Source organism: Anomalospiza imberbis, chromosome 6, assembly GCF_031753505.1.
Source record: "Anomalospiza imberbis isolate Cuckoo-Finch-1a 21T00152 chromosome 6, ASM3175350v1, whole genome shotgun sequence".
NCBI lineage: Eukaryota > Metazoa > Chordata > Aves > Passeriformes > Viduidae > Anomalospiza > Anomalospiza imberbis.
The window spans coordinates 5,673,255-5,695,322 of NC_089686.1; the positions used below are offsets into that span (position 1 = coordinate 5,673,255).

General features: G+C 50.8%; 1 protein-coding gene across 1 annotated transcript; it reads left to right on the plus strand.

Annotated features, from left to right (window-relative positions):
* The first annotated feature begins 911 nt into the window (after window positions 1-911).
* Window positions 912-3,133, plus strand: SIX6 (SIX homeobox 6). The gene is made up of 2 exons (XM_068194970.1): window positions 912-1,692; window positions 2,842-3,133. Exons 1-2 carry the CDS (start codon window positions 1,121-1,123, stop codon window positions 3,008-3,010), a joined length of 741 nt encoding a protein of 246 aa, XP_068051071.1. The 5' UTR covers window positions 912-1,120; the 3' UTR covers window positions 3,011-3,133.
* Window positions 3,134-22,068: the final 18,935 nt, after the last annotated feature.

Consider the following 22,068-nt stretch of genomic DNA (forward strand, 5'->3'; position numbering starts at 1 on the left):
AAATCTGCTTTAAGTCGCTTTCCTGACCTACAAATGACTTCTCACTCCTCGCGACTATTCTCGGCGTCTATTCAGGACAATTCAGCCGAAACCAATAAGAGTTTAATGTTAAAAAAAAAAATTAAATTAGGACTTTGGTTGAACGGGAAAGGGCGCCGGGCTCTTTGCAGATAATTCCTCATCTTAACCGAAATGGGAAGTCACTTACAGGGGGAAAGGGGAGAGTTTTTCCCTAAATCTCGGGTGTTCCTGCGGTCCTCCCGCTGAATGCATTGTCAGTGACGCTCCCAGCATCACTGTCACTGTAAGGCAGCCAATTTTTTATCTGATTTTTCAGCTCTGCCTTATCCCCCTCTTCGCCCGCCGGTGCGCGGAGCTCTGTGCGAGCATCGCCGGGCCGGAACCCGCAGCTTTACCGGGGAGGATGTGGGGGTCCCGGCCGTCCTATCGCTGGGACCACTCCCTCCAACCTGCCGCCAGCACCCTGAAACGGGAGCCCCCTTCCTCCCCTCAGCCTGCCTTCCCCAGGGCGGCCGGGCGGCTCTGCCCTGCCCGGGTCGGCGGGGCAGGGCGGCGGGGTCGCGGTCGCCGGGGAGTGGCCGCGGCGCCGCGGGGAGCGGGGCGGGGAGCGGGGCGGTGCGGGGCCTTCCGCCGTGATTGGCAGCGGCTGACAGTGAGTGGCAGCCCGCCATGGAAACCCGGGAGCCAATCTGCCGAGCCCGCAGCAAATCAGCCGCTCCCGCAGCAGCGCGGCGGTGGCGGGGAGCTGCGCTTGTGCCTTTTCTGGTTTCCTTTTTTTCTTCTTCTTTTTTCCTCCTTTTTTTTTTTTTTTTTTTTTTCCTTCCCTCCCTCCCCCCCGCCCGCCCTCCCTCCCCGCTCCATCCTCCTCCGCCTCGCCCCTGCCCACCGCCCCCAGTCGCCGGAGCTGCCGAGCGGTCCCCATCGCCTCTCCGCCCTCCGCCGTCCCTCCCGCGGCAGCTCCGCCGGCACCGGCGGAGGCAGCAGCGGAACGAGGGGTGGCCCGGGGCCGCTGCCCCTTCCCCGCCGCGGGGCTGTGCGCGGTGGCGGCGGGCATCGCCGGGGGTGCGCGGAGCGCGGAGCGGAGCCCGGCGCCGCCTCCATGTTCCAGCTGCCCATCCTCAATTTCAGCCCGCAGCAGGTGGCCGGGGTATGCGAGACCCTGGAGGAGAGCGGGGACATCGAGCGCCTGGGGCGCTTCCTCTGGTCCCTGCCCGTGGCTCCCGCGGCCTGCGAGGCGCTCAACAAGAACGAGTCGGTGCTGAGAGCCCGGGCCATCGTGGCCTTCCACACGGGGAACTACCGGGAGCTCTACCACATCCTGGAGAACCACAAGTTCACCAAGGAGTCCCACGCCAAACTGCAAGCCCTCTGGCTGGAAGCGCACTACCAGGAGGCGGAGAAGCTGCGGGGCCGACCCCTGGGGCCGGTGGACAAGTACCGGGTGAGGAAGAAGTTCCCGCTGCCGCGCACCATCTGGGACGGCGAGCAGAAGACACATTGCTTCAAGGAGCGGACGAGGCATTTGCTGCGGGAGTGGTACCTGCAGGACCCTTACCCCAACCCCAGCAAAAAGCGGGAACTGGCTCAGGCCACGGGACTTACCCCCACGCAAGTGGGCAACTGGTTCAAAAACCGCAGGCAAAGGGACAGGGCAGCAGCCGCTAAGAACAGGTAAGGTGCTGCCCGTCCCGTCGGGACACAGGTTCCCCCTTAGCGAGGCTTTGCCCCCGCCCGCCGAGGCCGGAGGCTGCGGGGAGGCGGTGCGAAACTGCCGGCAGAGGATGGGGGAAACGATCTCGGGAGATTTCTCCCCGGGAAATGCAGCGAGATAAAGCAGGAGCAGCGGGAAAACACTAAGGCTTTTTAATTCCTTCGATTTAATAGGGGAGGATCCCCGCCATGGGCTCCCTCTTGGCTGCCCTGTGGGGGAGCAGGACAGGGGGAGCAGGAGAAGGGCCGCCTGGAACCACCGGCTGGAGCTGGCGGCAGAAGGGCCATGTTCAGGGGCTAAGCGGAGACAAACCCCCTTCAAAGTTTTGCCCGGACATATAAATACTGGTTTGAAATATGTCCATCCTGAGAAGAGCCAGCCATGCTCTCTGTGGGCCCTGCTCCTCCGCCAGAGCCATCCGGGAGCATTCATTGGGATATTTGTTCTTGTTTCTATTATATATATATAAATATATAATAGAAATTCAACGTGAATATATATATATAAATATATATATATATAAAATTTAAAAATAGGTATGTTGTGGAACAAAATCACGGCTCTAAATGAGCAGTGTTATCCCAATACTAGCAACACAAGCAGACGCCCCGGCAAGCAGGGGAGGGAGCAGAGTTCCCCCTTTATCTCCTCCCCAGGATCCCGGAGTGGGGAAAACTCCCCTTGTCACCCCTCAGCAGGGCTGTCGCACGTCGGGGACGTGGGTACTGTCACCCGGAGCCCTTTTTTATCGGCTAAGGGAAGATGTAAGGCCTACTGGACGGGAACCGCCGCCCGGGAGCTGCTGCAGGGCATTACTGACCCCTGAGATGAGAGCCGGTTGGGGGCAGGCTGAGGAGGAGTGGGATAACTTTCCTCTGGGTGTGCCAGCCGAGGAGCGGGGCTGACCTTGGGGTGGGCACCCGGTTTCTCAGGCAGAGCTGAGGAACCGGGTGCCTACCCAGCTTCTCCTCTCTCGTATCGCTGGAGAGAGCCGGAGGCCAGGGGCAGGGGCGTGGGGGTGCCGGTCGGGGGAGCCCCTGGGGGGACACCGGGGCTGTCGGCGGGTGCGGAGGGCGGGCGGTGATGCTGTGTGTGCCGGTTCCTTGCAGGCTACAGCAGCAGGTCCTAACGCAGGGCTCGGTGCGCTCGCTGCAAGCGGAGGAGGAGAGCGGCGGGGAGGCGGTGGGGGCCGCCTCCAGCCCCGCAGCCAGCCTCTCCAGCAAAGCGGCCACCTCCGCCATCTCCATCACATCCAGCGACAGTGAATGTGACATCTGACACCACCGCCATGGCAAACCGGGGCGAGCGGGAGGCCCGGCTCACCGGTGCCTCCGACACGGCCGGAGCAGCGGGGCTGGCAGTGCCCGGCGCGGCGCCGAACGCGGGGTACGGGGCGCTCCCCGGCCGCCCGCCCGCGCCTCCCTCCCAGCCCTGCAACAGACTGCATTAAAAAACGTCATTAAAATCCTTGTCGCCTTTATTTCGAAGGATTTGCGGAACTGATGCCTAAAAAGAAATAATTAAAGAAAGCCCAGAAAAAAAGTTTAAAAAAAAAAAAAAAATCGTCAAGAAACCGAATGCCAAGTTGCAAAATGTCTGAGCCCCTGCCCTAATTCCGCGGGGTTGTTTCATGTTGAAAAGGCGCTGTCCTTTTGGTTGGGTTTTGCTTTACTTTAAAGGGGTTTTATATATATATATATATATATAATGTTTATTTACTTATTTAAGGGATTGCTATGGTAGATTTTTTTCTATTATTATTATTAATTATTATTATTTTTGGCTTGTTCTCTATGTGCACAGGTGACTTGTAGAGCATGTGCAGGACGAAACTGTATGAAGCAGCCTAAAACCATAATAAAATATTTGGTGAACGACCCTCGCATCTGCTTTGAAATGACGGTGTCGGTTTCAAGCCCGCCAGTTTACGCAGAGCAGATCTCCGAGGCCACGGGTATTTCAGCAGCAGCTCGGCAGGAACCGAACTAGCCGGTCCCCGGGACCGGGGGTGATGTCTTTGCCAGGCAGGGAGCTGGGAGGAGCCGGGATGAGGCGAGAGGAACGGGAACGGGGCTGGCTGGGGATGGGAAGGAGGTGGCATCGCCGCAGCTTCTTCTCTCCCAAGGGCTGAAGCTCTGGGGATTATCGGAGGCGAATTTTCTGAGAGGAGCGAGGGGAAGAAAAAGAAAAAAATAATATTATGGAGAGCAATGGTTGGGGCACAGCTTCGCCGAGGAAACTAAGCTTCTTCCCTCACCTGGCAAAGGCGAGGAGAAGATGGGGAATTAACAGTTCTCCATGCCAGTGAAAGGCCATAACGGGGGCTAAATTACCCCAAATCGCGACCTCTGCGATGTGCCTGTGGCTGTCCCCACCATCCGCCTCCCTCGCTTTGTTTTGCGGCGGTTTTGCTGGAGGAGACCAAACGCCAGGTCCAAGGAGCGTGCTAAGCTTTTTTTCCCCAGCAGAAGGATTTTATATTATACAATTTGACATTGATCTTTAAATCGCCTGAGCTGTGCTTTTTTTGTCTTCTCGGTCTCATCGCGTTTACTTCCCTGTCCTCAGAGAGATGCCTCCCCGGTAAGCTGATTGCTTGGCTCGTTTTATTTAGCAGCCGAAGCCTGGCACTGGGGGAAGCCGGGCAGCGCTGGCAGCGGGAGATGCCCCGGCTCCTGCTCGGCTCCGGCTGCCTGCAAGGAGCAGGGGCATTTCGGCTCCGTGATAGTTTAATTCAGTCATGTTGCCTTTTATCGGGAGGTATATTCCCGTCTAGGCAGTGACTTCTGCCCCTCTGTCTAAATTTGAATTTCAAACCTGGATTCAAGGTGTTTGCACCCCCCATGCCTAAATCTGCGTTCTGTCCCCAAATGCACGTGCCTTGGTTTTCCCTACAGAGTGTTCCAGGGATGGAGCGGGTAGCAGGAATTTTTAAACTGTTTTTTTAAGTCAATTTACAGGCAGTTCTTTCCCTGGAGCAGTGTAACAGGCAAATAATCTACATTTTAGAAGTGCGGAAGGGTCGGATCGCAGGGCGGGGAGCGGGAGCAGAGTAGGGGTCTCCACCTGCCTTTGGTGTACCCACCTACGGGAGGGTCCGGAGAGCACTTTGCACCCCAAACCCTGAGGTTTGTTGCCTCCTGAACCCCACTGGATTTAAGCCGTGCAAGAAGAGCCAGGCTTTGCTGTTTAAGCATCAAACGAGTTTGGGGTTTTACCTTGGGTTTGGGGTTCGCTGATGGGCAGCGCTTCCCACCCGCGAGGTTGTTTTGGGAGCAAAAGCGGTGTTCACCCTCAAAACGGAATCTGCTGAAAGACATCGTGTTCTTTATTTCTTTTCTTCCCCGAGAAATCGGTGAATTGGATTCATTTTCTCCACCGGCTTCTGCGGGCAGAGTAGCAGCGCTTATTGTGGGGCATTAAAAATATAAAGAGAGCAGAAAACACATGCGTTCAGCGTCTGGTAACGCGGGATTTCTTTCCAACGAAAAAACACCTGGAATTTGTTCAACAGGCAGCGGGGATGACATTGTCTCTTTCGGCAGAGGGTTTGAGTGTCGTGAAGGATGCAGGATCTCCCGAGTGGGCAATGGAGGGACCTTCCTGCGGGCGCTGGCGGCAAGAGCACAAACCCCCTTCGGAAAGAGTGGCCGGGGCGGGGAAAGGAGCACGGAGCCCCCGTGGGAAGAGCAGCCCCTCTGCCCGGCCTTGCTTGTTGCGGGAGAAGCGAGCGTCTCCCAGCTCCGCTTCTTCCCCGCCGGAGCTCCGCGGGGGCCGGGGCCGTGGGGCTGCGCCGCGCCTTTAGTTCGACCAGTAAGACCCAAAATAAAAAATCTCGATTTGCCCACCCCATACCCCCTGTTTGTTGTTTGTTTGGTTTTTTTTGGTTTGTTTTTTTTTTTTTTTTTTTTTTTTTTTTGTTTTTGTTTTTTTTTTTTTTTTGTTTCCCAACTGCCCTTTCCCTTCCCTTATTGAAAGTAAATGTCCTTCCTCCAGGTTTTCAGGAATTTTTTCCCCCTAAAGATCAGCCCAAGCCGTCTCCCTCCCGAGCCTCTGGTTGTTTTAAAAATAATAATAATTATAAACGGGTAAGAGTGAAGGAGCTTGTATTTACACTAAACAAAACGCTCCAAAAAGGGTCACTAAAACGTCTCCCTTGACCCCTCTCTCTCTGATTTAACAAAGAAGGAAAATATTGTATCAAAAGTGAAGTGAATGGGGAAGGAGGAAAAGAGAAAGAGCTTTTCCTCTCTTCAGCTGGGAAGGGGGGAGAAATGTTTGAATGTTTCCGTTTCTTTTGAGAAGCGGGGCAGCCCCGGGCAGGGCTGAATGGGAAAGTCTTGTAAGCGGGCTGGGAGGCTGTCAAACTGCTCAGAGGTAATCACTGCTAATGAAGGGGTCTCCAGCCCTCCCTGGGACAAAGGATGCTTACGAGTGCTAGCCGGGACTGAATACCTAATAAGTTTGCAAGGGGGAAAAAATGAGTGAGCTGTCTGTAAATTGATTTTGTAAGGGAAAAAAAAAAAAAAAAAATAGCAAATGGTTTGCAAGCTGGGGAGAGAGCCTAGCTCTGGTGCAGCTGGGGGACAGAAGGCCCACTTATCCAGGGAGCATTGTCCCAGTCCAACACTGCAGAGGGGGACGGCTGCTGCTGCTGCTGCTTGCAGTGGAAACTGGGGTGGAGGGAGGGCTGGGGGATGCAAGAGCCTTGGAAAAGCCACACCAACCCCTCCAGGCCGGGGGTACTGCCCCAGCTGCTGCCTGGCCCATGTGGGTGCTCCCTGCACGCCCATCCTCACCCTCCAGTCTGCACAAGCCTTGCAGAGCATTCATCCCATCGCCATCCCACAGCCCCGTCCCACAAAAGGGACTGTTCCTTATTTGTTCTGCCACTGCCTTTTGCCCCTTGTCTAACCAAGAGGTTTTCTTTGCAGAACACAAAAAGGAGATGTCTGGAAATCTATTGAATATCGCACCATCAGCAGCACTTCTCTTGTCTGGGAGGGCTCCTGTGCAAAAGGTCAGCTCTGGCTTGCTGGCCTGGAGCTGGGTGCTGGGAGATGTTTGCAGGGGGATGGGTTCAGGGGGAAACACCCTTGTGTGACAAGAAGAGCGTGTGTGTGTGCCATAGCTGTGGGAGGCAGGAGAGTGAGCTGCATTTTGGACGTTTCCCGCATCCAATTAAGGGCTTGGGAGGATCAGACTCTCGCAGATCCAGTTACCCCTGGCCGCTGCGGGGGTAATACCGTGAGAGAGAGCGTAATACTCCCCAGCCGTGTCTGCCCCGCCTCCCAGCAGTGCCAGGCACCGGCTCTTCCATGTTTCTGTTATTTCTTTCCTCTCCAGGAGAAGATCCACGTGTGCTTGCTGGAGAGGAGATGGAGGCGTCAGAGGCCAAAGGGAAAGGGCACTGTGGGGTGCAGGGGCTGCCAAACTTTGACCTGTCCTTTCCCTTGTCCCTTTCCCAAGGCTGCCCTTCAGCCCCAGCACCCCAAAGGAGTCTGAACCCTGGGCTGACCTTGGTGTGCACCCACGAGGGGGGCCCAGAGGGTGAGACCGAGCTGAGGATCCAGGAAGAAACATTTCATCTTAGATCCTCCGAGGCTTACAGCACTTTGCACTCTATCAGCATTTACTCTTGGCACCAGGGTGACAGAAAAAGCCCGTGGATGTAGATTCCCTTCTGTCAGGACTGGCTGCAAGACCCCTGGCCAAAGGCCAGGAAAAGGCTCCCCTTCCTTCATCACTAGCTGCATCTAATCTAAACTCCCCCAAATTGCAGAAATTCCCCAGAAAGCCCATTTTAACCCCACTGCCTTCTGATCTGTGACATAGGCCTCTCTGGCACACACTTTCCCCTGCAAGAAATACACTTTGGAAGGAATTTTCCAGCTTCAAACCATGTAGAAGCAAAGTGGGTTCACATATTTGTCATCTCTGCCTCTTCCTAGAGGTGGGAGAGAGGTGCTGTTTCCCCATAATTCTCCACACTTTGTTAATTTTCTCCTAACACTTAGCAGAGCTGGTGCCATTCCATCCCACTGGAGTCAGCCCAGAGCATCAGCCCTCACCACTGTTTCCGCTATTTCTGTCCCAGAAATCCTAAAAGTTGTGCCAGTCACCCATTGCTCTCCCTGTACAGGCTCTTCTCTTACTGTATGGAGTAAAACCCAGAGGACGTGTCTTTTATCTTGGGATTGTCTGACAATGCTGAGCTAAACCCACTTCTGTGGGTGACCCTCACACCCAGCATGAGCGGGATGGGATCCTCACCCTCCCCACTTACTGCTGAGGGAAAAGCATCTCCTTTCCAACTGTGCCCAAGGAGGGGCTGGGTGGGATCTCCAGGACTTCCTCCCCATCGGGCAGCCAAATAAATGGCGTCAGACAGGACTTGCAGCTCACTATCCCCAAAATCTGGATTTGCAGCTCATTTTCTGGCAATCAGGACAGCCTTATGAGCAGGGTGTCCATATGGAGACCAGACGTATGGGGTGGTCTCTTTTTTCCTTATCACACCTTCATCCAGCACCCGCTCCTGACTGGAAAACACCTGGCAGGGTTTTATCTCTTTATTGTCACAGTACAGGCTTGCCGTGGAGCAGGAAGACACTCTGCCTTGTCTGTGCTATTAAATGACTTGTCCTGATGCTGCTGCCTGCTGGTGGGGTCACTGCTCCGTGATTTTCAGCCCCCTCACCCTCCCAAAAGGTGGCTGTGTCCATGGGAAAGACTCTGCATGCCATGCTGGCTGTTGAGCTCTTCCCTAGGGATCGTGTGAGACAGCTCTGCCTGGTCTGAGGCAAACCCGAGCCAGGGACTCTTCTAACGTTTTAATAGGATAAGTGATGAACCTCAGTGCCCTCATATGCTTTAATGTACAGATACAGCCAGACTAAATCACTTGAGACATCCCAAACAGCCTAAAGGATTTAGACACATCTCTTTATTTCCATTTAAAGCTGTTCCTCTTGATACCTCCTTTTTTTCTCCTTTTTTTTTTTAGCAGTCTAATAAAAAGCAAAGGTGTGAGAAGAGAGGTTATAATAATCTAGAGGTAGGAGCAGAATGGAAGCATCTATTTGTCCTGAGCACCCACATCTCATTTGCACTACTCTCAGAAGTTCAACCCCTTTGAAAACTCCACAAAAGCTGGATAAAGGTTTCAGAGTGGAGCCTCTAAGAGACAAACAGCCACTGCTGAGATCTGCATGCACACACAGGTATTGATCAGCAGAACAAGCTTCTCAGCCTTTATTCAATAACTCCATAGTAACCTCAATGGCACACTATTTGGGGCTTCTCTAGGACAAGCAGAAAGTTTTAACCCAGCACTACCTTCTCTTTTTCAAGATCTGCTGATTTCAACAAGAGCTCTACAACAGGAGAGCAGGACTCAGTTTTTTCTCATCTTTTTTTCATCTTTTTTTTTCAGACCAGCCTTTTGCTGGTCTGAACCTTCTTTCAATGCCATTAGAAGCTCCATTCAGGACAAAGCCATCCCTTTCCTCCCAATGTCACTGACTGAAACGCATGTGCTTCTTCAGAAGCAATCCTTGAAATGCTTTCATAACACGTGGTTGTAACACCAAGGTAACTGAGGATGGAATGAGAGCTCTTCTTTGGAACTCTGTATGGGAGGGTAATTCCCCATTAAGTGTACAGTGAACCAGCCACCCACAGGGACACACAGCTCCAGTGTTTTTCAGGCACCTCAAAGAAACACAAGAACACACAACCATTCCTCAGGGAGCAAATCACTGTGTCTGCAGGCTGAGGAAAAAAGCCTCCTCATAAATATCTCTATCAGGACATTTATACTAGAAACTGCTCTTCAGGCCAGATCGTTTCTTAAGTCAATTTGAAGACTTTATGGGTTGTTCTTCAAAATTACCTTGGCTTGCAACCACTTTCCCTACCACACCTTCCACTAGTGCAGGTCAGCAGCCAGTCCCTGGAGTCACCCTGGGGACAGATGTCCCCAAAACTGACATGGAGTGGATTGATCTCCAGGCTGCCGTGTGGTCAGTGGGAGAGAGCAGTGCTCAGGTGGGTGACTCAGGGCACCTAATCCCGCTCTGGTTGCGCAGTAATCCAGCCCCGTCAATCAGGCTCTGTTGCCTGGAGAGCTGGGCCCACTCTCCTCCCCCTCTGTCCTTAGCAGCAAGGAGATCTAGGCAGTTTTAACCAAGATCATCTCTCTAATCAAGTTCACTGTCTGCCAAGGCTCGTCTCTGCCTATTGACCGCAGAGTGAGAGGAGACTCCTGAGGCCAGCGTTGATTTCTGTGAGTATTGTTCCCACTCAGTCGGTGATCCTTTTTATCCCCTGAGAGCCCCGAGTGCTGAAGGAGTGATGCAAACCTATTTGGTTGTTAAGCTTAAACTGCTGGAGTGTTTCCTGGCAGACTCATGTGGCAGGTCACTCGTGGGTCAGAGGGACTTCAGGGCTCCAGTGGTGGGATGTCCTCTGCAAGGAATGGTTCTTGAAGCAGCACTAGAGCAACATTGCCACTTAAGAGCACAAAGCTCATGGCTGCTAGGTGGATCACATTGTTTTTCAACTTTTTATAAGTTATTTTCCCCAGTAATATTTCAATGTATTACTAGTTAATCTAATAAACATTCCTATTACAGTATTTTAGCTGTTTTCTGCCATTTTCTTTAGGCTTTGGCTCTGATGGAAAATCACTGTCTCTTTGTTAAAGAGGTGAGCCACAGGAATTCTGCTAAAAATCTTCCCCACAGAGGCATCCTTGGTGCACACCAGACTTGATGGATATTGTTGTTTACAAGCATCAGGTCTTGCCTTTCACCCTTCCTTCTTCACACATTGGCTTTCAAGCTTCTCATCTCAAAATTAAGTGTTTGTAAGACTGGGGCTTTAAGCAGATGAAATATTAAAAATGAAGTTTTTTAGTGCAGCCTCGGAGAAAAGTGAATGAGATGCTCTGCCTGTAGCCTGTTTTTTTTAGAGACAAAGTATTTGTTCTATTACTTATTGATGCTGCTAATTGCCATCTGAGGGTTTGGAGGGGCAGGGCAGCAGGCTGCATTGCTGGATGTGGAGCCCTTCTGAGATAAATGAGCTCTGAGAAGCAAAGATTTTGCTGTAGCAGCCCTGGAATATTTGCTGCATTTTGCAGTATATGCTGCATTTTTGAAATATGTGCTGCATCTTTGCAGCGGCACCCAGTGCTCTCCATCTCCTTGCAGAGAGAGAGCTGCTGGTGCTCAGCTCCTTTATTTAGGAAGCCACAAAATGCAGTTGCCTCATTTTAAAAGCCTGTATTTGAAAATGCTGACCCAGGAACTTAGGTTTGGGCCATGCTCGAATGCTTGCATGTTCACTTTCCTGAATCAAAACCAGATTCTCCTCCCTCCCTCATGCCCACACCCATCACACACAACTCCACACACAGAGGGAGGAGGATCTGATGGAGAGAGCTCTTAGTGTTCAGTCTGAACTAAATGTCCATTATGGAAATAAACATGCTAGAAGAAAAAAAAAAAAAATACTGCACCCACATTAGCCATTGAATAGGTTATTACTTTACATGTATAGTACACAACTTTTCAGACAGCTGATACCTCTTGTATTGGAGCATGAACATTAACCTTCTACAGTTCACCTCGGTTTGCAAACTGCAGGAATCAATTCTCCTAAGATGCATGTTCACATCTAGTTAGCTTTCTGCATTATCTCAGCTGGAGAGGTCACTAAAAATAGTTGTATAGCACTTTAAATTTTTAACAGGGAGACTTTATTATCGTTTAGATCCATCATTGCTGCTTTACCTACCACGGTTCTTCCAGCTGAAATAATGCACAGAGCTGGTAGTGGCTAAGTGTTTTCAGAGTTCATGCACTGATGAGCAGGACAGCTTGGACAATATCTGAATTGCTAGCAACAGCACACTGAGCAAGCTGCATGGGCAGTGTAACACTGGTTCAGTAAATCCTCACTGCTTCAACTATTTCAAAAAAATGCCCTTTTTTCCTGCTCTCCTGCACTGCAGAAGCAGGACTGATCTGTCACCATGTGCTGCCCTGATCCTGCACAGTCACCTTCATGATCAGTAGTCCCCAGCCTCCCTGCAGTCCTGCTGCAGCCAGTGGAGTGTTTGTGGTGCCAGGGAGCATCGAGGGGCTGCAGGGTCATACCCACATTGTGTGGGACAGGGTGACAGAAGAAAGGCTGTTCTTAGCAGTGCTGCAGCATGATTTTCATTTGATAGCTTTATCTTTATTGCTTTTAACAATTTCCTGTGCTTTGTTACAAATAAGTCACCTTGCCAAGGCCCTCACAGCCTTCCAGGCATTACAGCTGGCTGTTCTCGTGTCACCTCTATGTGTCACTACACCCATGGGGTTGTAGGGATACATTTTGTCTGTTCAGGTTTGTTTGTGTTACAGAGCTAACCCAGTCATTGTGAGGTTTCTGAGTTTCACCTTCCAAATACACACACGTGAGAGCACAGTGCCTTGGCCCAGGGCCTTGGCCCAGCTGCTCACACTGGCACTGGTGATCTTGTTTTCAATGATAGAATATTTATTTAAACCATGAGGGCAAGGCTCAGAGAAGACATGAAATGCCTGGCAGCACAAGCAAAGCATCAGAAGACACCAAGAATGATGGAGCAGAGTGATTCCTTCGTTACATTGCAAAGCAGGCATAATTAATGAATTGCTTTCATTTCTTTAATAGAATGGTATTCATTATTTGTTGCATAACTAAACAAACAATACTTCCTTCAGTATTAATTGCTGAGATCTACATTGTGTCTCGCTGTCAATTCAAGCCAGAAACAAACACACCTTAAGACCAGAAGACAGGTTCTTATTGACTTCCATGGCCATTAGATCAAATCCTTCTACAACAGCATGAGAATACAACCCTCAGGGCTTTAATTACCTAGACATTGAAAACTTTGTAACAAGCTGCACAACAGGACCTAAGAAAAGTCTTTTTCCATCCTTGCAATTTTGCATCATATCTCCAGAAAAGGCTGTGCTGCCAGGCATTAAGGACAACCAGAGAGTAGCTGTCACTGCTTTGGACCTTGGGGAGATGGACTACAGATGGTTCCTTTCTGGAGAAAGAAGGAAACTCCTGTGATGGCTATCAAAGCGGATAAAATCACAGAATCATAGAATGGTTTGGTTTGGAAGGGACTTAAAGACCATCCAGTTCCAACCTGCTGCCATGGGCAGGGACACCTTCCACTATCCCAGGTTGCTCCAAGCCCTGTCCAACCCGGCCTGGAACACTGCCAGGGATGGGTCATCCACTGCCCCAATCAAATTAAAATTAGCCATTTTGCAGAAGTCCAGGATTATTTTCAACTGCCAGCCTTTTCATCTTTGGGAGGGATGGAAGAAGTACACAGCTCTGGGTATTGTGTGGTTATTCCTGTCTCTCTTTTCTGCCTCAGAGAAATTTCAGAAACCCGTCTTTGAAAAATGAGCAACCTATATTTTTTATCTTGCAAACTTTTATTCTCCAGAAGAGTCCTTCAATAGGTGCTGTTCTTAACAAGTCAGGACTGATCATATCCAGCTGGCATCTCCTAGCAACCCAGGATGAAAGCTCCAGGTTCCAAGGAAGCCGATGGACCTTTAAGTCAGGGACACACCAAATTAACCAACCTTTTAGTAAAAGTCAGCAAATGCAGAAGTCTGTGAGCTAAGGGCTTTGCTGACATGGTGGGTCAGTCATGGCTCTGGTGTCCCACAGGGACAAAGCACACAGACATCCTGGAATTGTCCACGTTCATGGGACAACTGCGGCCTTGCCACAGCCCCAGCCCACACCCTTACACCCTCAGAGTGCCACCCACCCAGGGCACTGGGACCCCTGCAGCACTGAGGCATTGGAGGTGTCAGACCCCAAAACCAACAGGATTTGGGGCGAGACTGAAGTACTTGGAGGAAGTACTTGGATGCTCTCATGGTGGCTCCTCTGCCCTGCAGTGTCTGTCTGCTCATCACAAACCCTCCTTTGTCCATGTGCTCTTTGCTTCAGCATCTTTCCAACCCCTGTGGTCCCCTCCTTTCTGCTCCTCCTCTTTTCCAGCCCTCTCCCATCACCCTTGGACAGGCCCTCTCCCCACACCTCTCTGGAGCTTATCTAATCCCCCTGAGGCTCACGGAAAGACCTGGCACCAGCGTGGGCCCCTCTGCTAACAGGACACACCTCTTCCACAGCCCCCACCTGTCCTTGTCACACCAAGCCCAGAGGTGAACACGGCTTGGCAGCAGGAGGAGGTGCCAGAAAAGAGCAGAACACCAAGGTCCTGGGAGGATCCCCACAGGGAGGGACTTCTTGAGACAGAAAAGGATTTCCCACCCATGAATGTCCCCTTGAATTTTGAAAGCTTTTACCACCTAGAGTATCTCGTGTGTCAGCACACCTAAATGTGGTGCTAATTGTCACAGCATCACCTGTCTGGAACCTCTGCTGTGAGTACCTTTTCTTGCATCATGTGTAAGAAAAAAAGCCAGCAAAATAAAAAGTCATTGTTTGTCTCCTGCTGTAACAGTCACCTATCTCTTAGAAGCATGTAACCCCCCTGAGTTCTTGAATATTAATTCAGAGATTTTCCCATTCAATTATTAACAATGAAAGCATTGGCTGTTTTTCTTATGGATGCCTTCTGGATCTGTAAAATTTACAAACAGATGTAAAGGCCACCACACATGAGAGGGATCCAGTGTTGATTAAAATGTGTTATTCACAGAGTTCATGGGCATACTGGGACACTCCATGGATAATGCATTTTTATCTTAGATGTTTAGGGCTGCAGGTGAAAGGTTGAACCAGCTGGAGAACACCCCAATAGCACTGAAACAGATAGAGGATTTCAAAGGAAAGGAGACATTTTCCTAACGGGTTTTCAGTCTCCACCCTCACTCTACTGAAAGACTCCAATTTCTCTGTCTTATCTCAGAAGAGCATTTTCACATTGAATTGCCAGCAAGGTGAGCATGGGAGTGCAGGTGTCCCAGTCCATGCTGAGTGCAGAACATGGCAGAGCCTTGAGGGTGGCCTTGGTGGCACAGGGGAATGGACACGATGAGCAAGCTGTGGAGGAGCCTCTGCCTGGTGTCCAGACGCTGACAGGCACTGTGGCACATTCAGATGTGTTTGCACCCCCCCTTTCCATCCACAGTCCTCTGGGAGCCCCTCTGGGTGTGCCCAGGGGAAGAGGTTGGCACTGCCCCCCACATCTGTGCAGCTGGTTTCAGAGCCCAAAGCCAAGTGTTCCATTTCCCCACTAACATGAGCAGGTCCCCTGGTGCTACTGCTGTGGTAAAAACGGGTAAATTGAGGCTGAGGAGAGGAGGTGGTGCTGGGGCACACAAAAACCAGCCCCCAAGGACCATCCCTTTGCCTTTTGGGAAGGGGCAGCAGCCTGGATTAGGGCTAAACGGATTTGTGCTTGCAGGACCCTGGGTCTCTAATTGGGTTTTTTTTTTTAATTCCTGTAATCCTGGATGATTTGGAGCAGATGCTTCGAGATTACTGCTAGGGCCCAAAGGTGACTGCAGGAAAAAACAGCCAAGCCTGGCTGAGCAGTGCAGTGGGCTGGGGGTGCTGCTGTGCTCGGGGGCTTCTCCCCTGCTTAGAGGGGCTACAGCACCAGCAGGGGTTGGCCTGAGCTGGGTTTTGGCTTTGCACCAGGATTTGGGGTTACTGGAAGTTGCTTTGCTCTTTTGCTGGGGAATAATGTCGTGTCCCACAGCCTGCAGGTGGGGGAGGATGGAGCCCATTTCCCAGGAGATGGCTGATGGGAAAGACAAAACCATATGGAGTTGCCAGAGAGTTCATTTTTCCTGCCTGCTCCTGAGCATGTGTGAAATTCCCCTGGGTGTTGGCAGCAGCCCTCACACCTGAGAGCCCAAAGTGAAGCTGTGAAGGTGCTCTACCAGCCAGCCATGGCTTCAGCTGAGCCATGAGCCAGATCTTGCTGTGCAACCCACCAAAGGACGAGGATTCAGCTGCTGTTGAATTTAACACATCAAATCCTGGTGGAGACAGACTTTTTAAAAGGCAGTATGACAAAAGGTAATGATTTTGAACTAATGGGGAGTACATATGAGGAAGAAATTGTTTTTGATGAGGGTGGTGAGGCACTGGCACAGGTTGCCCAGAATTGGTGAATGCCCCATTCCAGGAAACATTTAAGGCCAAGTTGGAGAGGTCTCTGAGCAACCTGGTGTAGTTGAAGGTGTACCTGATCGCTACGGAGGGGTGGCTGGATGGCCTTTAAATGTCACTTCCAGCCCAAACAATTCCATGATTCTGTGGAAACTTGCTAAACACAGGCTTGCTCTTGGCCTGGCACCATCCTGCAGCTCTTCTCCAGGGCTCTGGTGGAGCTGAGCAGCTCCTGCGTGGCTTTCACTGGGGACACCAAGGGACTGCATTGACCAGAGAGACAGCAAGAGGCATGGGACAGGAGAGCAAGGAGCTTCATCCAGGGGATAAGTCAAGGGGTTGCTCAGCCTGGAGAAAAGAAGGCTCAGGAGGGACGTTCTCACTGTCCACAACTCCCTGACAGGAGGGGGCAGCCAGGTGGGGGTTGGGTTCTCCTCTCAGGTAATGAGTGAGAGGACAAGAGGGAATGGCCTCCAGTTGCACCAGGGTAGGTTAAGATTTAGTATTATAAAAAATTTCTTCACTGAAAAGCTGGTCACGCATTGGAACAGGCAGCCTAGGGCAGTGGCGGAGTCACCACCGCTGACATGTTCAAAAGGCATTGTGAATGTGGCGCTTTGGGACATAATTTATTGATGAGCATGCCAGTGCTGGGTTATCAGTTGGACTTGATGGTCTTAAGGGTCTTTTCCAACCTTAACAATTCTATGATTCTATGAAAATTAACTTTCCTCTATACCAGCTCAGGGAATTCTGAGGATATTTCAAAAACCCCAGTCTATAACCACCCTCTGCACAATGCACAAATTCATCGAGGATGAGGCCCAAGAACACTTGGATTTTCTTGGCCCAACAGGACTCCACTGTCCATTCATTATCTCTTCCTTCCTTTATCTCTTCACAACTCCAGGTAGGATGAGCTGGAACCTGTACTTGATCTTTGGGAAACAGCTGCCTAAGCTATACAAAATGTTAAGAGACTGGATCCAAAAGCAAACCTATGTTTATAGTTTCCAGCAATAATTTTGCAAGTCTCTAATGCTGCAGCTTCAAGCAGCCATTTAGGCTGAAATCTCTTCCTCCATCTTAATTATTTAACAAATACCATACAAAGACATGTAATATCTGCAATATTCATAGCCTTGGCAGCAGGCTGAAAACACTTGGATTTGCACAGGGTTATCCAAGGTTTTCCTTTGAAGACCAGTAGATTTCCGTTGCTCCTCTGTTGCTGAACATTGCCATACAACATTAATAGCACATAACTGATGATTCATAGGCCATTTGTGAGAAAATGATGGCTCAGAGGTGGTTGCAGCAAACAAAAGCATATCTTATCAAGCTTAAACAAGATGTGTGTGCAGGCTGACTTGTACGAGGCAGAGATTAACTATGACTATTAGTAAATACAAGCCCCAAGCCAGGGAAGCACTTAAGCACAATCTTCTGGCCCATTGGCTTCCCAGAGCAGCCTCTCAAAAAATGCCTGGGATACTTCAGGGTGCTCCCAGGCTCGGTGCTGGCCCATGGTGTGCAGGCTGTGGGGCTGTGATGTCAGGGTTGTAATGACCCTGTCCCATGAAAGCTGCTGTGCAGGTGGATGGCAGCAGTGTCTTCCTCATGGGACAGGTATTGTCTTCCTCCACTGCTTGGAAAGGAAGGGAAGAGTTTATCTGGTAATGTTAACATTAAATGTTTGGATATAAAAGCTTATAGCCAGGCATCTCTATTGCTGCTTGGCAGAGCCAGCTGCTTAGAGAGGCTTTGGGTCAGGCTATTTAAAGGAACCATTGATCCCCAGCCTACTCCCTGCAGCCACGAATCTGTGGCTGGAAAGGAGTGAGATCTCAGATCTGATGAGGGTATCAGGGAGAAAAGGGGTCCAGAACACCCCTGCTGCAGGGAAGCATGCAGGTGTGGATGAGGATGGGAGATGTGTGTGATGGAGGATGAGCAGAGCTGTGTCTGTGTCCCCACATGCAGTGTCAGGCTCTGGAGCTGTCTCAGTGCCAAGGCAGGGCTCCCCAAAGCTGGCACCAACCATCACTGCACGGATCAGCCACACAAACACTCCCCATACCCATCCTGGGCTGCTCAAGGCCTGGGCCAGCTGAGGTGGCAGCAGGGACAGGCAGCAGGACCAGGGGGTCTCTGTGCTCAAGGAGGGGATTCCATCGGGAGGGTTGGAGGAGCAGCCAGAACAGTTGGGATTTTTTACATTTTATTTTTCTCTAGGTAGTATTTTTTTCCTACTATTATCATAGAACGGTAGTAATTTGGATTGAAAGGGATACTGAAGACTGTTTTGTTCCAACCCCCCTGTCAGGGACACCTTCCACCAGATCAGGTTGCTCCAAGCCCCATCCAATCTGGCCTTGGACACTACCAGGGATGGAGCAGCCACGGCTGCTGTGGGCAACCTTGCCAGTGCCTCACCACCCTCATAGGGAAGAATTTCTTCCTAATATCTAATCTAAATATCTTTTAGTTCTAATTCTCTTTTTATTTAAAACTACTCCCTCTTTTCCTGTCACTACCTGCTTGTGTAAGTCATTTTCCCACTTTATTATAAGCCCACTTTAGGTATTAGAAAGTTCCAGTAAGGTCTCCCCTTCCCCTCTCCAGGCTGAACATCCCCAGCTCTCACCCTGTCCCCACAGGAGAGCTGCTCCAGCCCTCTGAGCATCTTTGTGGCCTCTCTGGACTCTCTCCAACTGGCCCAAGTATAACTGAGGCAAAGTTCTGGGTAAGATCTGACCTCCAGTTCCCACTTCAACCCTCTCTGCCTCATTAAAGCCTCTCCCATTGACTCAGCCCCTTGTTCCAAAAAAAACAACCTCAAATCTGGGTGGTGGTTTGGGTACCTGTGCTTGCTGTTGTATCCCACAGCCAAACTCTGACTTTTTGAGGGGAAAGTGAACTCTTGGCTGTCGGGGTGGGGGTCGGGGCAGGGCGTGGGGTGCCGCCTATTGTTAGTAGATATTTAGAATAGAGACTCGACAAGGTAAAGGCCTTTCAATGCTCTAAAGGGGGGAAACGATGCCTCAGGTTTCGGCTTTTATATTTTTCAGATTCTGTGCTGCTTTTGTGTATAATTCTGAGCTTCATATTAGGGGCTGGTGAGCTCTCTTCACAGAGTAGCTGGACAAAAAAATTCCTTTTCTATCTTGGGACCAAGGACAACTGACCCAAATTTCAGGCCCAAGAGTGTAAACAACAGTGGAATGAAGAAAGAAAAACGAGGATGTGACTTCATAAACATAAGCTGTAATTGGACAATTAACTCCAATATGCAAACGGACCAGAACTTATTAAAGTGAGAAATCGTGACTGATTGTCCGTTTTGTGACCATTTTGGGTTCATTTTGGGTGTAGCCATGGCTGGGCTCTTGTGCTGCCCAAGGTGGATCCATTGAGGCCTTCTAATAAATCCCTACTTTATTCTTTAACTCAGTCTAGCCTCTGTTCTAGGCCAGCCTGCGCAAGGCATCACTCGCAGCTCCTGGAGCAACAGCTCCACCGTGTGAGAGCCTCAGCTCCCACAGCCGCAGCAGTGCCTTTATTCACTGCTTAATTATCACTGTCAGTCTTCTTTTTTTTTTTTTTTTTTGCAAGTTTGAAAATATTTTAAAAAGCAAACCAACACGCCGCCGGCACCACCAGCCCCGCACACCGACCCACAGGGCAGCTTCTCCTGGGTTCCCACAGGAGGACACACTGATTATGGCAGGAGTGGACAACATTCTGTTAAATATTGCCTGAATTGCAGCGTGCTGCACTGCAGCTCCTCGGAGCCTGCGGTAATTCTGTGTGAGCCCTGCTGCTGGCCTTGCCCCGTGTCTGACAGATCGCTGTGGGACGCAGCCTCCCACTCATTCCCCTTTCCTGCTCCTGCCCAAAGGACAAGGCCACCCCCTTGTCTTTTTTTTGGTTTGGCTTCTAGTCTCTCCGAGGGCTGCAGTGGTTTCATAGTCCCACTGGAGTCTTCCTCTTGCCAAAACAGTCCCAACACAGCAAACCACAGAGCTGTGGCTTGTGTTTGCTCAAATACTCTTGCTCAGGTCCGATCCCACCCTGCTGAGGCTCCTCTCAGTGCCGAGCCCGGCCAGGGCTCACTCACAGTGGTGAAGAACTGACTCCAAAAAGCTTCGCAGGAGCTCGGGCACTGCCCAGGGATGATACCTGTGGGGTAAGGGCTGGCAAACCTCATCTTCCAGCCTGGTGAAGAGAACCATGGGGTTGTCCTAGAGCTGTGTAAAAAGAAGGATCTCTGGCTTCACCCACAGGCTGTGTTTGGTGTTCCCCCCTCTCTGGGCATTCTTTCTGACTTTGCAGTCCTGTAAAAAACAAACTTGCCTCATCTGGATACATCAGTCCTGGGTCAAGCTAGGAGGTCATTCTTTCCTAGGGTTTTTGGTACCTGCTCTCTTCTCCTTTTCCCTCTCCACCAATCCCCTTGCTGCAGATTTTTTTGCACGGAGGGGAGCACACTGATTTCCTCAGTGATCCCCCCAAGTGTTTGCTGTCCGTGCCTGCCCTTCCCTGACGGGATTTGATGACAAACACCCCTGCAGCCCCAGGAGGGCAGCGGTGTGTGTCAGAGTCGGCTGACCCTTAAAGGACAAGCCCCACACCTCCCCCCTTCCCTCTCCCCAGGGAGGCTCTGACTGCAGCGGATGCCGAGCCATCCCACGAAAGCCCTAAACCCTGTGGGATCCGAGCTCTGCCAGAGGAGCCCAGGTCTCTTGATGCCACCTTGTGGAAAGGTCGCTGTCCTGCCGGCACCTGTGCCGCTGTCACCTCAGGGACGGCGTTGTGGGCTGCAGTGTTGGACGCCTGGCTGCTGAGAATTTTCGACTTTCTGTGCTGACAGGCACTGACCCCCAAGAGAACACTGCAGTGACCTGAGGCCGTGGAGAAGGCTTCCAAAATGGAATGACAGAACTGGGATTGTGGCTGTGGAGTTTGAATAGAAGTGTGCGATATCGCGTGGTGGAAAACTTGGAGTTTAAGGTTTTAGAATACGGTAATATATATAAAGCAAGATGGAGGTTTTAGGGCAGAGGATGGTCCTTCTTCTCCACCTTCTTCTTCATGGGTTTGGGTGGTTTTGTGGAACTGGATAAAAAAAGTGCACATTGCAGGTACAGGTGGTTGTCATTGGGTTAAACGTAAAAATAATTTAAGTGTCATTTCTTAACTGGACAGTTTATCCTTGAAAGGCCTTGTAGAGAGAGGGATGGGGCTCCATTTTCAGTTTGTTAGAGTGAAGTGCTGCAGAACTCAGGGTTTGTGAGGCTGTAACAGAGATAAGAACTAACAAACATCTGAGTCCCAACAAGAAAATCCGTCTCGCGATTTAATCCTGACCCTGGCAAAACAAGAATTTAAGACTCCACTGGAGTGCAGGTGGCTGGGGAATATTTTGGGGTGAGGCTGTGTGCAGCTGATCTCACTGAGGCTCAGGTATATCCAGAAAAGTGGCTCTGGAGGGACAAGGATCCTCGTGTGTCAGGGCAGCACCTCCTGGCTGTCGGTGTCACTTGTGTTGCCACCACAGCAGTGGCAAGAGGCAACAGGAGGATCCTGAGTCCTGTGTCACATCAAATGACACAGTCAAGGGAGAACAGATCGGCTGTTGGGCATGTGAGGGCCTGCTCTGGCTTGTGCTCCGTCCTCCTGTGGCAGGAGGAGCAGCAAGAAAAGCAGCTGCTCTCAAAGGGCTGGAGAGAGCTGGAGTGAGCCTTGGAAAAGTTTTTAGGTGGGTAAATCCCAAACTGCAGGGCAAATTTATTCCAGCTCAGCAGCCAGCCAGCCAGAAAGGTGAAAGTTCCTGCCCATGTTGCCTGGAACAGAAAATCCTCCATGATTGCACTGCTGGCCAAGCCTGCACTGGACAAGTCGTCTCCCAAGGAAAGGGGTAACCAGGTAATTCTCATTCTCCAGGTGTGCCCTTGGCATTTTAATACCTGGACAGGCTCAAGTTCCTTATTAAATTGACTTACAGGTGTTTTGTGTTCATAAAAAACGCACAGAAAAGAGGATCTGTGTATGCCCCATCCACTGCTGCTTTAAGAACTCCCATGCATCCCTCCCAGGAGAGCATCCTTGCCAGCAGGCTACAGGCTGCAGGCTTATGGATTTATTGGAGGATGCCAGAGGGAACTTGTTCCTCA

Bases quoted from the DNA above. Each gene is read 5' to 3' on its own strand.
- SIX6 (XM_068194970.1), top strand. From the start codon at position 1,121: ATGTTCCAGCTGCCCATCCTCAATTTCAGCCCGCAGCAGGTGGCCGGG. The intron at 1,693-2,841 runs GTAAGGTGCTGC...GGTTCCTTGCAG, and splicing joins GCAGCAGCCGCTAAGAACAG to GCTACAGCAGCAGGTCCTAA.